This window comes from Notolepis coatsorum (genome assembly GCF_963971535.1).
Source record: "Notolepis coatsorum genome assembly, chromosome: 9".
Classification (NCBI taxonomy): Eukaryota; Metazoa; Chordata; class Actinopteri; order Aulopiformes; family Paralepididae; genus Notolepis; species Notolepis coatsorum.
The window spans coordinates 150,154,259-150,170,329 of NC_140173.1; the positions used below are offsets into that span (position 1 = coordinate 150,154,259).

Genomic DNA, 16,071 nt, shown 5'->3' on the forward strand with positions numbered 1-16,071 from the left:
AGACTTGTTAGCAGGTGCTGGTTGACTGTAGTTTACACTAACCAGCTGAGCTAAAGGGTCAGACCCGTTAGCAGGTGCTGGTTGACTGTAGTTTACACTAACCGGCTGAGCTAAAGGGTCAGACCTGTTAGCAGGTGCTGGTTGACTGTAGTTTACACTAACCGGCTGAGCTAAAGGGTCAGACCTGTTAGCAGGTGCTGGTTGACTGTAGTTTATACACTAACCAGCTGAGCTAAAGGGTCAGACCGGTTAGCAGGTGCTGGTTGACTGTAGTTTATACACTAACCAGCTGAGCTAAAGGGTCAGACCTGTTAGCAGGTGCTGGTTGACTGTAGTTTACACTAACCGGCTGAGCTAAAGGGTCAGACCCGTTAGCAGGTGCTGGTTGACTGCGACCGACTCGTTAGTCGTTTAAATGGTAAATAATGCGCTTTATAATTTGTTTCTCACATTTTACCCATACACCCTTGCTGGTCTCTGACAGGGACAAGTTGCAGGTTGAAAAAACCCTCAGCTCTGAACTCGGCAGAATCTGCACCTGGCTCGCTGATAACAAACTATCATTACACCTGGGTAAAGCAGAGTCCATTCTCTTTGGATCAATATCGGATCGGTGCATCCCTAGCTGAAACCTAGCCAATGTACCTCCGTCGACTAAAAACACACCTCTTCAAACTATATCTAAAATAAAGATAATATAATAATAATACAAATAAAAGAAGACCTAACCTTCTTACTGTATTTTTACTACTATGTACCCTACCTACTACTATGCTACAATATGAATACTACTACCTATCATGCTAATATGTCTATACTACTATGCCTATCCTACTACATGCTAATATGTCTGGTGTAGTGACTACAGTATTGGTTCGTGTTCATCTTCTGACTATGTTGTGTAGTGGGAGGGAACTAATGATCTGGCACCGGGCGCCAGAGGGGACATCTATTTAGGTTGCACTGGTTGTTATTCATTCATGGCTGTGCTGGTGTTCTTGTTTACTGACGTGGCTTTGTACATTAAACAAGCATTACGTTACCTCCGTTTATTCCTCTTTCCTCCGGGCACTACACTGGTGACCCTGACGTGATTTTTGTTACGGCGGATTGTGTACAATAATCAGCGACGAACATTCTTTCAAAATGTCCGGACGAGGAAGACGTTCTGGCCATCGGCAGCCATCACCGTCCCCTGTCAGGGAAGCGCAGGGTGCGCGCGCGCCCACGATCAAACTACCTGAGTTCTGGGAGGCGGCTCCGGCTGCATGGTTTGCTATTGTGGAGGCAAACTTCAACAAGAGCAACGTGGATGACGACGACGACCGGTACAACCACACGGTGGCAGTGTTGGGCAGCTCCACCGCAGCTCGAGTGGTGGGTTTTTTGTCTGATCCCCCGGCGACGAACAAATATGAGCGCCTCAAGACCCTACTGCTAGATACATTTGAACTGTCCGCTGCAGAGAGGGTGCGCCGCTTATTTTCTATGTCGGAATTGGGAGACGAGAGACCTTCTGCCCGCATGGAGAGGATGCTGAATCTGCTGGGGAGAGAAGACCCCATGATCCTCTTTACGGAGCTGTTCATGCGCACGCTGCCGGCACAAGTGAGGATGGCACTGGCCAACACCGACATCGTGGGCCCCCGCGCCCTGGCCAGGGAGGCGGACCGTTTCGTTTTGGCCATGCCTCAGCGGTCCACCGACCTGCTCGCTCCCGCGACCGCCCCGCCACCGGACCGTCGCAGGAGAGCGAGGGATGACGCCAGGCCTTCTGGTCAGCACGGTAACGCAGCGGGCCATTGCTTCTTCCATGCCACGTTTGGCGCCAAGGCCAGACGGTGCCGCTCACCCTGCACCTTCGGACCTACGGGAAACGGCGGGGCCGGCGCTCAGTAGTGGCCCTGAGCGCTGGCGTAACCAACAGGCTGCTCTTCATCCGAGACACCGCCTCTGGTCGCAGTTTCCTTTGCGACACGGGTGCCCAGTGGAGCATCATTCCGGCAGAGAGGTCGGATGTGGCAAAAGAAGAGCGCGGTCCGCAGTTGGCGGGCGCGGACGGCACGCCCATCCGCTCTTACGGCACAAGGGCGGTGGACGTATGCTTCGGAGGACAATGTTTTTCGTGGGATTTTGTCGTTGCGGCTGTCACGTTCCCCCTCCTTGGCGTGGATTTTCTGTGCGCCCACAACCTGCTGGTGGACGTGGGGAACAAGCGCCTGGTCAACTCGCAGACTTTCGCTTCCTTTGCATGTACGCAGGGGGAGGCCATCTACGGCGGGTGGTCCAATACACTCGCCGAAAGTGACCAGTACCTTCGGCTGCTCGCTGAGTTCCCCGACCTGGGCAAGCCCACTTTTTCCTCGCCCACAGTGAAACACGGGGTGGAGCACCACATTGAGACCAGTGGGCCGCCCCTCTACGCCAGGGCCAGACGCCTCAACCCGGAGAAGCTGGCCGTCGCCAGGGCGGAGTTTGCGCACATGGAGCGGGTGGGCATCGTTCGGCGCTCGAACAGCCCTTGGGCGTCTCCCCTGCACATCGTTCCTAAGTCAGACGGTGGGTGGCGCCCATGTGGGGACTACCGCCGCCTCAACGACGCGTCCAAGCCTGACCGCTACCCGGTCCCGCATGTCCAGGACTTTGCGGCGAACCTGGCAGGCAATCGCTTCTTCTCGAAAGTGGACCTGGTACGGGGGTACCATCAAGTGCCGGTGCACCCCGAGGACGTCCCCAAGACGGCCGTCGTCACGCCCTTTGGGCTTTTCGAGTTCTTGCGAATGCCGTTCGGCCTGAAGAACGCGGCGCAGACCTTCCAACGCCTCATGCACTCGGTGCTCCGGGACCTGCCATTCCTCTTCGTCTACTTGGACGACATCCTCGTAGCGAGCGCCACTGAGGAGGAGCACCTGTCCCACCTCCGAACCCTGTTCTCACGGCTCAGCCAGCATGGGCTGATCATCAACCCGGCGAAGTGTGAGTTCGGGCGGGGCGCCATCGACTTCCTCGGGCACCGGGTCTCCGCAGAGGGGGTGACCCCCCTCCCCTCGAAGGTGGAAGCTGTCGCCGCGTTTCCGCGCCCCCGCACAGTCAGCGAGCTCAAGGGGTTCATCGGGATGGTGACTTTTTATTATCGTTTCCTCCGCCACATCGCTCACATCCTGCGGCCTCTGTACGACGCCCAGAAGGGCAAGACGATGAAGCAGCCGGTGGACTGGACGGCGGAGCGGGTCAAGGCTTTTCAAGACACCAAGGAAGCCCTGGCCCGTGCGGCCATGTTGGCCCACCCCTCGCCCTCGGCGCCCACCGCTCTCACCACGGACGCCTCTGATTTTGCTGTGGGAGCGGTGTACGAGCAGTGGGTTGGGGACGCCTGGCAGCCGCTTGCCTTCTTCAGCCGCCAGCTGTCGCCCAGGGAACAGAGGTACAGCACGTTCGACAGGGAGCTCCTCGGGCTGTGGCTTGCTGTCAGGCACTTCCGTTTCTTGCTGGAGGGACGCGAGTTTACGGCCTACGTGGACCATAAGCCGCTCACGCACGCCATGTCCAAGGCGGCGGAGCCGTGGTCCGACCGCCAGCAGCGCCAGCTCGCCTACGTGTCCGAGTTCACCACGGACATCCAGCACGTTGCTGGGAAGTCCAACCAGGTGGCAGATTGTCTCTCCAGAGCGGTGGTCGGTGCGGTGCAGCTGGGTTTGGACTACGTCAGCATGGCTGCGGACCAGGCCGCCGATCCTGCCGTCCAAGCTCTCAAGTCGTCGGACACTGGACTGCGCCTGGAGGAGGTGGTGTTCGGTGACGCGGGGGCTACGCTCTTGTGCGACGTCTCCATGGGTCATCCACGGCCGGTGGTCCCCGCCAACTGGAGGCGCCCTGTCTTCGAGGCCATACACAGCTTGTCTCACCCTGGCAGGAAGCCGTCCTCGCGACTGGTGTCGGAGAAATTTGTGTGGCAGGGGCTCAAGAGGGATGTGAGAGCCTGGGTCGACACGTGCACCGCCTGCCAGCGCGCCAAGGTGCATCGGCACATCAAGGCCCCCCTGGAACAGTTCTCTGTGCCCGAGCGGCGGTTCGACCATGTCAACGTGGACCTGGTGGGACCGCTGCCCCCCTCGCACGGATACAACTACCTTTTCACCATGGTGGACAGGACGACTCGCTGGCCGGAGGCGGTCCCGCTCTCCTCAACGACGGCCCCCGACCTGGCCCGGGCATTCATCTCGGTGTGGGTCTCCAACTACGGCACCCCGGCTGATCTCTCCTCTGACCGTGGCTCACAGTTCACTTCGGAACTGTGGGCGGCGGTGGCGGAGAGTCTGGGGGTCAAGCTCCACCGTACGACCGCCTACCATCCGCAGGCAAATGGGCTCTGCGAGCGTTTTCATCGCTCCATGAAGGCCGCCCTTCGAGCCAGCCTCACGGACGGCGACTGGCTGGACAAGCTCCCGTGGGTCATGCTGGGGCTCAGGACGGCGCCAAAGGAGGACCTCCAGTCGTCGTCGGCCGAGCTGGTTTTTGGACAACCGCTACGGGTCCCCGGTGACTTTATTCCCAGGTCGACAGAGCCCTGGTCTGCCGCTGCTCAGCGCGCCTCGCTGCTGGACAGCGCCAGGACTTTCGTCCCGGTCCCGACTACGCAGCATGGGGTCCCTACGTCGAGGGTGCCCCCGGAGCTGCACTCGGCGAGGTTCGTGTTCATCCGTCACGATGGCCACAGGACTCCGCTACGCCCTCCTTACGACGGACCCTTCCGCGTCATCGAGGCCAGGGCCAAGAACTTTGTGGTCGACGTGGGGGGTAGGCCTGAGTGTGTTTCCGTGGATCGCCTCAAGCCGGCACACTTGGACCTTGAACTGCCCTTGGACTTGGCCCTGCCGCCGCGCAGGGGCCGGCCCCCGGTCCTGCCTCCCCTGCCACGCCGGGGCCATTCCCCCCTGCGACCCCTCGGACCCCCCGCCGCTCGTGAGCGTCTGGTCACTGACCCCCATCCTGCTCGGCAGGAGGATGTGACGGACGCTGTCACACCCCCTCCCGCACCTCCTGACTTTACCTACAGTCGTAGGGGCCGGGCCATACGCCCTCCTCACCGTGAGGATTTCGTATATTGAGGTGAACACTGGGGGGGCTGGTGTAGTGACTACAGTATTGGTTCGTGTTCATCTTCTGACTATGTTGTGTAGTGGGAGGGAACTAATGATCTGGCACCGGGCGCCAGAGGGGACATCTATTTAGGTTGCACTGGTTGTTATTCATTCATGGCTGTGCTGGTGTTCTTGTTTACTGACGTGGCTTTGTACATTAAACAAGCATTACGTTACCTCCGTTTATTCCTCTTTCCTCCGGGCACTACACTATACTACTATGCCTATCCTACTACATGCTAATATGTCTATACTACTATGCCTATCCTACTACATGCTAATATGTCTATACTACTATGCCTATACTACTACATGCTAATATGTCTATACTACTATGCCTATACTACTACATGCTAATATGTCTATACTACTATGCCTGTACTACTACATGCTAATATGTCTATACTACTATGCCTATACTACTACATGCTAATATGTCTATATACTACTATGCCTATACTACTACATGCTAATATGTCTATACTACTATGCCTATACTACTACATGCTAATATGTCTATACTACTATGCCTGTACTACTACATGCTAATATGTCTATATACTACTATGCCTGTACTACTACATGCTAATATGTCTATACTACTATGCCTGTACTACTACATGCTAATATGTCTATACTACTATGCCTATACTACTACATGCTAATATGTCTATACTACTATGCCTGTACTACTACATGCTAATATGTCTATACTACTATGCCTATACTACTACATGCTAATATGTCTATATACTACTATGCGCTCATCAGAGTGTAACACTGAAGTTCGACACTATTTGAAGAACGATGCCAGTGACCCTTAGCTGCCAGAGTTGTACCTTCCTGCCGACTTGTTGTTGTTCACAATCTGTAAGTCGCTTTGGATAAAAGCGTTCAGCTCTAAATGACTGAATGTAAAATGTAAATGTAATGCGAGCGTGTAAACTCAAATTCACACGTCAAAAAAGGCGGGTTAAAACTGTGTTTACGGGGCGCTAACCTCCGCTACGTCTCCGTTGACGAGAGAATAGAGTCATCAAACACCCCCCCCCACCCCCCCACCCCCCCCCCCCCCCCTTCAGCATCACAGCGGAGAGAGCCTGCTGTTGCCACGGCAGCCAGCCGAAATCAAAGAGCTTCCTATTGGTGCTCCCCGGGGAGTGCGTTCTGTGAGACGCTCTGTTTGATGTTTCTCATGTCATCATCATCATCATCATCATCATCATCATCATCATCATCATCATCATCATCATCATCATCATCATCATCATCGTCATCGCCATCATCATCATCATCATCATCATCGCATCATCATCATCATCATCATCATCATCATCATCATCGCCATCGTCATCATCATCATCGCATCATCATCATCATCATCATCATCATCATCATCATCGCCATCATCATCATCATCATCATCATCATCATCGTCATCATCATCGTCATCATCATCGCCATCATCATCATCATCATCACCATCATCATCATCATCATCATCGCCATCATCATCATCATCATCACCACCACCACCACCACTTTGGCCTCCCTTTCACTACGGCACTACCAAACGGTTAACCCTTTCTCACTGCGTAAATACGGAAGGTTAACCCTTTCACTGCCACACGACAAAGGGTTAACACACGCATTCTCGCGCAGGAGGAGAGGGGGAAGTGTGCGCCTGGAGGAGGAGGAGAGGGGAAGTGTGCGTCTGGCAGGAGGAGAGGGGGAAGTGTGCGTCTGGAGGAGGAGGAGAGGGGGAAGTGTGCGTCTGGAGGAGGAGGAGAGGGGGAGTGTGCGCCTGGCGAAGGAGGAGAGGGGGAAGTGTGCGCCTGGAGGAGGAGGAGAGGGGGAAGTGTGCGCCTGGAGGAGGAGGAGAGGGGGAAGTGTGCGCCTGGAGGAGGAGGAGAGGGGGAAGTGTGCGCCTGGAGGAGGAGGAGGGGGGGAAGTGTGCGCCTGGAGGAGGAGGAGAGGGGAAGTGTGCGCCTGGAGGAGAGGGGGAAGTGTGCGCCTGGAGGAGGAGGAGAGGGGGAAGTGTGCGCCTGGAGGAGAGGGGGAGTGTGCGCCTGGAGGAGGAGGAGAGGGGGAAGTGTGCGCCTGGAGGAGGAGGAGAGGGGGAAGTGTGCGCCTGGAGGAGGAGGAGAGGGGGAAGTGTGCGCCTGGAGGAGGAGAGGGGGAAGTGTGCGCCTGGAGGAGAGGGGAAGTGTGCGCCTGGAGGAGGAGAGGGGAAGTGTGCGCCTGGAGGAGGAGAGGGGGAAGTGTGCGCCTGGAGGAGGAGGAGAGGGGGAAGTGTGCGCCTGGAGGAGGAGAGGGGGAAGTGTGCGCCTGGCAGGAGGAGGAGAGGGGGAAGTGTGCGCCTGGAGGAGGAGAGGGGGAAGTGTGCGCCTGGAGGAGAGGGGAAGTGTGCGCCTGGAGGAGGAGGAGAGGGGAAGTGTGCGCCTGGAGGAGAGGGGGAAGTGTGCGCCTGGAGGAGGAGGAGAGGGGGAAGTGTGCGCCTGGAGGAGAGGGGGAAGTGTGCGCCTGGAGGAGGAGGAGAGGGGGAAGTGTGCGCCTGGAGGAGGAGGAGAGGGGGAAGTGTGCGCCTGGAGGAGGAGGAGAGGGGGAAGTGTGCGCCTGGAGGAGGAGAGGGGGAAGTGTGCGCCTGGAGGAGAGGGGAAGTGTGCGCCTGGCGAAGGAGGAGAGGGGGAAGTGTGCGCCTGGAGGAGAGGGGGAAGTGTGCGCCTGGAGGAGGAGGAGAGGGGGAAGTGTGCGCCTGGAGGAGAGGGGAAGTGTGCGCCTGGAGGAGGAGAGGGGGAAGTGTGCGCCTGGAGGAGGAGAGCGCTTTGAGTGTCTAGAAAGGCGCTGTATAAATGTAATGAATTATTAATTATTATTATTACGTATTGTGGAAGCATGGAGGGAGGGATGGATGTAAGCAGAGATGCACACAGACGTGCAGAGGCATGCACAACAACACACAACTACAGACACACAACTACAGACACACAACTACAGACACACAACTACAGACACACCACTACAGACACACCACTACAAACACACAACTACAGACACACAACTACAGACACACAACTACAGACACACCACTACAGACACACCACTACAGACACACAACTACAAACACACCACTACAGACACACCACTACAAACACACAACTACAAACACACAACTACAGACACACCACTACAGACACACAACTACAAACACACAACTACAAACACACAACTACAAACGCACCACTACAAACACACAACTACAAACGCACCACTACAGACACACCACTACAAACACACAACTACAAACACACAACTACAGACACACCACTACAAACACACAACTACAAACACACAACTACAAACGCACCACTACAAACACACTAACACACAACTACAGACACACCACTACAAACACACAACTACAAACACACAACTACAAACGCACCACTACAAACACACTAACACACAACTACAGACACACCACTACAAACACACAACTACAAACACACAACTACAAACGCACCACTACAAACACACTAACACACAACTACAAACACACAACTACAAACACACAACTACAAACACACCACTACAGACACACAACTACAAACACACAACTACAAACACACAACTACAGACACACCACTACAAACACACAACTACAAACACACAACTACAAACGCACCACTACAAACACACTAACACACAACTACAGACACACCACTACAGACACACCACTATAACACACAACTACAAACACACAACTACAGACACACCACTACAGACACACAACTACAAACACACAACTACAAACACACAACTACAGACACACCACTACAAACACACAACTACAAACACACAACTACAAACGCACCACTACAAACACACTAACACACAACTACAGACACACCACTACAAACACACAACTACAAACACACAACTACAAACGCACCACTACAAACACACTAACACACAACTACAAACACACAACTACAAACACACAACTACAAACACACCACTACAAACACACAACTACAAACACACAACTACAAACACACAACTACAAACACACAACTACAGACACACAACTACAAACACACAACTACAAACACACCACTACAAACACACAACTACAAACACACCACTACAAACACACAACTACAGACACACAACTACAAACACACCACTACAACACACCCACTACAAACACACAACTACAAACACACCACTACAAACACACAACTACAGACACACAACTACAAACACACAACTACAAACACACCACTACAAACACACAACTACAGACACACAACTACAAACACACCACTACAAACACACAACTACAGACACACAACTACAAACACACCACTACAGACACACAACTACAAACACACCACTACAAACACACAACTACAAACACACAACTACAAACACACTAACACACAACTACAAACACACAACTACAAACACACCACTACAAACACACTAACACACAACTACAAACACACCACTACAAACACACTAACACACAACTACAAACACACAACTACAAACACACCACTACAAACACACTAACACACAACTACAAACACACCACTACAAACACACTAACACACAACTACAAACACACCACTACAAACACACAACTACAGACACACAACTACAAACACACCACTACAAACACACTAACACACAACTACAGACACACAACTACAAACACACAACTACAAACACACAACTACAAACACACCACTACAAACACACCACTACAAACACACAACTACAAACACACCACTACAAACACACAACTACAAACACACAACTACAAACACACCACTACAAACACACAACTACAAACACACCACTACAAACACACTAACACACAACTACAAACACACCACTACAAACACACCACTACAAACACACAACTACAAACACACCACTACAAACACACAACTACAAACACACAACTACAAACACACCACTACAAACACACAACTACAAACACACCACTACAAACACACTAACACACAACTACAAACACACCACTACAAACACACAACTACAAACACACCACTACAAACACACAACTACAAACACACAACTACAAACACACAACTACAAACACACCACTACAAACACACAACTACAGACACACAACTACAAACACACAACTACAGACACACAACTACAAACACACCACTACAAACACACTAACACACAACTACAAACACACCACTACAAACAACCACTACAAACACACTAACACACAACTACAAACACACCACTACAAACACACCACTATAAACACACAAACACACAACCACAAACACACAACTACAAACACACAAACACACCACTACAAACACAAAACCACAACTACAAACACACAACTATACAACCCCACAAAAACACAACTACAAACCCACAACTACAAACACACCACTATAAACACGCACAACTACAAACACACAACTGCAAAAACACACGTGTGTGCGCACCCCCCCCCTCCGCACACAAACACACACTAATACATAAAGGGAATCACCTCTGGGGGATGATGCTGAGGAGGAAGGTCCGCACAGAGATACATAAATTATGGAAATGCAGGAGATGTTTATGTTACACAGTGGAATCAAAAGGAGAGAAACTAACGACGACGACGTCTTTATACTGAACGGTAAATAACCCCCCCGCCCCCCCGCCCCCCCCCCCCCCCCCTCCCCCCACCCCCCCCCGCCCCCCATCCCCCCCCCTGCAGCGGCACGCGGAAGAATCTGGCTCTGCGTCACATGTCGTTGTTGTTGTTGTTTACATCTTAACCCTTTCACTGCCGCACTATACCAAGCGGTTAACCCTTTCACTGCGACAATACACAGAAGGTTAACCCTTTCACTGCCACACAACAGCAGGTTAATAACCCTTTCACTGCCTGCACACTATACAGCAGGGTTTCCGTCGGTAGTGTGATAGTAAAGGGTTAACCCGGCCTCCTGTAGTGTGGCAGTGAAGGGGTTAATAATGCCACTGTGATATGAGGGGGTGGGAAATATACTGTATATATTCCAGCAGTGTGCAAGTGCAGTGTGTGTTTAGTTTACTCACTGTATATGGCGCTTGTGTTTGTTTGTGTGTGTGTGTGTGTGTGTGTGTCTGCATGCGTGTGTGTGTGTGTGTGTCTGCATGCGTGTGTGCGCGCGTGTGTGTGTGTATGTCTGCATGCGTGTGTGCGCGCGTGTGTGTCTGCATGCGTGTGTGCGTGTGTGTGTGTGTGTCTGCATGCGTGCGTGTGTGTGTGTATGTGTGTGCGTGTGTGTATGTGTGTGCGTGCGCGCGTGTGCGTATGTGTGTGCGTGTGCATGTGTGTGTGTGTGTATGTGTGTTCAGATCAATGGACACTTCTATAGCCATACAGTTTCACTTGTATTCATATATACGCGGCAAGATGGATCGTGCGAACGGCCGATCGATATACGTATATTGATTTCCATCTGAGGTCTTGCATCAGAGCCGGGGGGGGGGGCTAAGTAAAGCCACGGGAGCAGCCAGCCAGTCATAATCCCGCTCTAATTCTTTCCATCTGAGGTCTTGCATCAGAGCCGGGGGGGGGGGGGCTAAGTAAAGCCACGGGAGCAGCCAGCCAGTCATAATCCCGCTCTAATTCATACCTAATCTTTTCATGCCCACAGTTTCATTACTTCCCTTTAAATAGAGGACATGCTCTTTAAATAATCACAGGAGGAGTCATACGCACCTATGTAATCCCTCCCTGGGAGAGAGAGAGAGAGAGAGAGAGAGAGAGAAGAGAGAGAGAGAGAGAGAGAGAGAGAGAGAGAGAGAGAGAGAGAGAGAGAGAGAGAGAGAGAGAGAGAGAGAGAGAGAGAGGGTGAGGGGGAGAAAGAGAGAGAGAGAGGAGAGAGAGAGAGAGAGAGAGAGAGAGAGAGAGAGAGAGAGAGAGAGAGAGAGAGAGAGAGATGAGACAGAGACAGAGACAGAGAGAGAGAGAGAGAGAGAGAGAGAGAGAGAGAGAGAGAGAGAGAGAGAGAGAGAGAGAGAGAGAGAGAGAGAGAGAGAGAGAGAGAGAGAGAGACCACATATTGTCACCACAGCCTCCCAGTCAGATTCCTAGGCTATACCGTGTGTAATGTAGGAAGGTTACTCTGCTCTTGAGATGATAACGCTGTTGTTCTCAAAATGGACATTCAAAAACCCTGATACATAATGTGTAATAATGTGTGTGTAATCCAAACGCTCGTATTCCGAATCAATAACGATCCCTGGTTGCCTGTAATGTCCTCAGTTTTTAGTCAATTATAACTCTATTCACGAGGACATAATCCAACTATAGCACTCTTCGTCCAGAATCAGTGGTAATCAGTTCACTTGAGCTGGAGGCGAAATTCATTGACATTCATAGACGGAGCAATACATCATCTCGTTATATTATATATATATACCCCCATGGGCTTTAATCAATCCACCATGAGACCCTTTCCATAGTTTGATACTAAGTGAATTTGCGCAATAATCAATCATCCAACCTTTGTTAATTTGCTTAAATTCCCTTGTTTATGATAGCGGTCCACATGCTAAAAAACGTCTAGGAAGTGGCCAGAGGGGACATAGGCTATGGGTGACAGAATAGGGTAGCAGCCTATTGCTTGGAGTGTAAGTTGATCTCTGAGCTCCTTGTCAATTTCAGTTTCTACTGCAGGCTACCTGTACAAGTATAGCTATCGTGATGGTGTAGATTCACACAACTGCTCATTAGTTTATGAGATGTCATGAATGTCTAGATGTAACAGTAGGCCTACTGTCTATCTGTGTATGTCATATATGTTATGATGAATGTAAAATGGGGGACCCTGATGACGTAAACAAGACGAAAGTCTTTCTCTGGTCTGCCTCCCCTTAACAATTGTGTGTATTGAGCCGTACTGTATTGTACCCATTCTAAAGTTTTCAATCAATCAATCAATGGTTGCTCGGCTCTCTCTGGCGGAGATGGTATTTGTTCATTTGTAAGGCCCTTATTGGTAAGCTGCTACCTCCTTATATACATCATTATTGGAACCTATGGAACCCGTTCTGGTGACTGGCTGGTCCTTAATAAGGTCCCCTGAGTTTGCTCTGAACAGGGTACATCTGCATGATGCTTACGATGCCCCTCTAGCTCATGGAATGAACTCCAACGGTCCTTAAAGCTGGAGATTCTCCCCTCAGTTGTTTGCAGAGTTTAAAACCTTCATCTCCAACCTTTTGTCAATCAAGTTGTACGTGTTTTAATTGATTTGTTATAGCCTTGCTCTTTGTCTCGTCTTGTTGTCTTATATTGATATGATTTTATATGCTGTGTGTGATTTGATATGCTTTTTGATTCTCTTATTTCTGTAGTATGTACACTCGACGTGACTGTACATGATGAGAGACACCTCGTTGGCTTTTCGAGTTCGAAATTAAATCAATCGCACACATCAGACAATGAAGTTCGCAACAACAATGTCATTTCATTATCATCATCATCATCATCATCATCATCACAACACCAATATCACATTATCACACACAGTGTATCAACCACAGACTATAATAACCATCACCTGCTATAATATCTCAATATGACTGTACTGTAATTAACACATACATAATATTTTATTAAAGGCTCCACATCAGAAATTTGATGCAACGTTTTTCAAGTCAGATGTCAAGCGCTTGTCATGGGAGACTAAACGAGCTGTCGGCGTTGCGTGTGTATTAATTAAGTGTTTTATTATTATTATTATTATGATTATCATCATTATCATCATCATCGTCGTCGTCATATAGAACGTGCCTTGTGCCAGGTTAGGTTAGGTTAGGTTAGGTTAGGTTAGGTTAGGTTAGGTTAGGTTAGGTTAGGTTAGGTTAGGTTAGGTAGGTCAGGTTAGGTTAGGTTAGGTTAGGTTAGGTTAGGTTAGGTTAGGTTTAGGTTAGGTTAGGTTAGGTTAGGTTAGGTCAGGTTAGGTCAGGTTAGGTTAGGGTTAGGTTAGGTTAGGTTTACTTGATTTGTTCAAGGGGACAGCGTACATTAATGAAACATTTTACAAATGTAAATGCACCCAATTTTAGCCAAAAGGCTAATTTCCATTGGCAGTCCCCCTGCCAGAAGGTACTACAGGCTAAAATCCTGTGTGAAAAAGGGTTAGCAATAAAAACAGAATAAAATCAAGATAAATAACATTAGAAATAAAAACACAAACAAAAGCACATACACAACATATATGATAGAGATACAGGGCACACAATACAGTCATGGACACAAGGACAGAGCGCACAACATCATGACATACTCAGGCATATAGACAAACGCACCACACACACACACACACACACGCACACACACACACGCAACACACACACTGACAGTGACACACACACACACACACACACACACACACACTGACAGTGACACACGCACACACACACCAGAGCGGATCTATATCAACAACACGCCGCGCCGGACTCACGTCTCTGAAGCGGTTCCAGTGCTTGATCTTGCGGCTGTACTGCGAGATGGTGGACAGCCACTGTTCATCCTCCATGAAATTACCCGTTTTCTCCGCATCCTTCGCGTCGCCGCCGGTCTGAACGGTGGAGGAGCCAGGCGGGACGAGGAGAAGGAGGAGGAGAAGGCACCCAAGATCCATGGTTCCTCCCATCGTGGTGTTTAGTTTAGAGGAGGATGATAGAATAATAATAAAGAGAATACACAGAGAGAGCGCGCTATAGCAGTACAGCCTCTGCTCTGCTGTCTCTCTCTCTCTGCTGCTGGAGAGGAGGAGGAGGAGGAGGAGGAGGAGGAGGAGGAGGTGGTGGTGGTGGTGGTGGTGGTGGTGGATGAAGCTGCCGGAGAGGATGAAATGTGACCTGATTAGCCTATAGGATGCTGCTGCTATATGGCATGCTTGAAGGGATGGACGGAGAGAGAGAGAGAGGGGGGGGAGAGAGAGATAGAGAGAGAGGGGAGAGAGAGATAGAGAGATAGAGGTGGGGTGAGAGGGGGGGAGAGAGGGAGAGAGAGAGGGGAGAGAGAGAGAGGGAGGTGGGGACAGAGAGAGAGAAAGAGAGAGGGAGAGAGAGAGGGGGGGAGAGAGAGAGGAGAGAGAGGGAGGTGGGGAGAGAGAGAGAGGAGAGAGAGGGAGGTGTGGGGGGGAGAGAGAAATATACAACAAGAGGGGGAGAGAAAGAAAGACAACAAGAGGGGGAGAGAAAGATAGATAGATAGAGAGAGAAATTCCTTCTGTAATGTACTGATTTCTTTTAATTTCTCTGTTTGATTGTTTTGTTTGCTTTGGCAATGTAAACATATGTTTCCCATATCAATAAAGCCCATCTGAATTGAATTGAATTGAGAGAGAGAGAGAGAGAGAGAGAGAGAGAGAGAGAGAGAGAGAGAGAGAGAGAGAGAGAGAGAGAGAGAGAGAGAGAGAGAGAGAGATACATGCATGTTCACACTGTCATCATATTAAAGCCCCAATCAGCAATAATGCTTTGACCATATAGAGGGGCTGTATATTCACATACATTATTGAAGGGTTTGATCTGTGGATAGAAATATTTGTTTTTACCAGCTGTTTACAAATATATCCGAGGTAAACAACTATTTTACAGCCGAAGAAATATAATTAAAATAGCATGTATGTCGTCTGTTAGTCCTTGTGTCAAGAGCTCAGCTGATCAACCGAATGAAACCATGTCCCTGCATGTGTTTACTTCTTATTTTTGGTAGTGGCCGGGGTTGTTCATTTGTTTACATTTGGATCCCTGATTGGGTCTTTACCTGGTGGAACCACAGCATTATTGGGATTTTAAAACAGTAAAAAAAAATTGTGTAAAAAATCTAAAAATACTTAACAGATGTTAACTTTATCTCAATCACAAGCAATAATAG

At 50.1% G+C, this 16,071-nt stretch overlaps 1 protein-coding gene across 1 annotated transcript in view; it reads right to left on the reverse strand.

Moving 5' to 3' along the window:
* The window catches only part of spock2 (SPARC (osteonectin), cwcv and kazal like domains proteoglycan 2), a gene marked incomplete at both ends in the record, with an annotated part of 74,441 nt that extends 59,602 nt beyond the window's left edge, over positions 1 to 14,839 (reverse strand). The window contains 1 exon segment of the mRNA XM_084322057.1: positions 14,632 to 14,839. Coding sequence (XP_084178183.1) covers positions 14,632 to 14,839 — 208 coding nt within the window.
* Between the last annotated feature and the right edge of the window lie 1,232 nt (positions 14,840 to 16,071).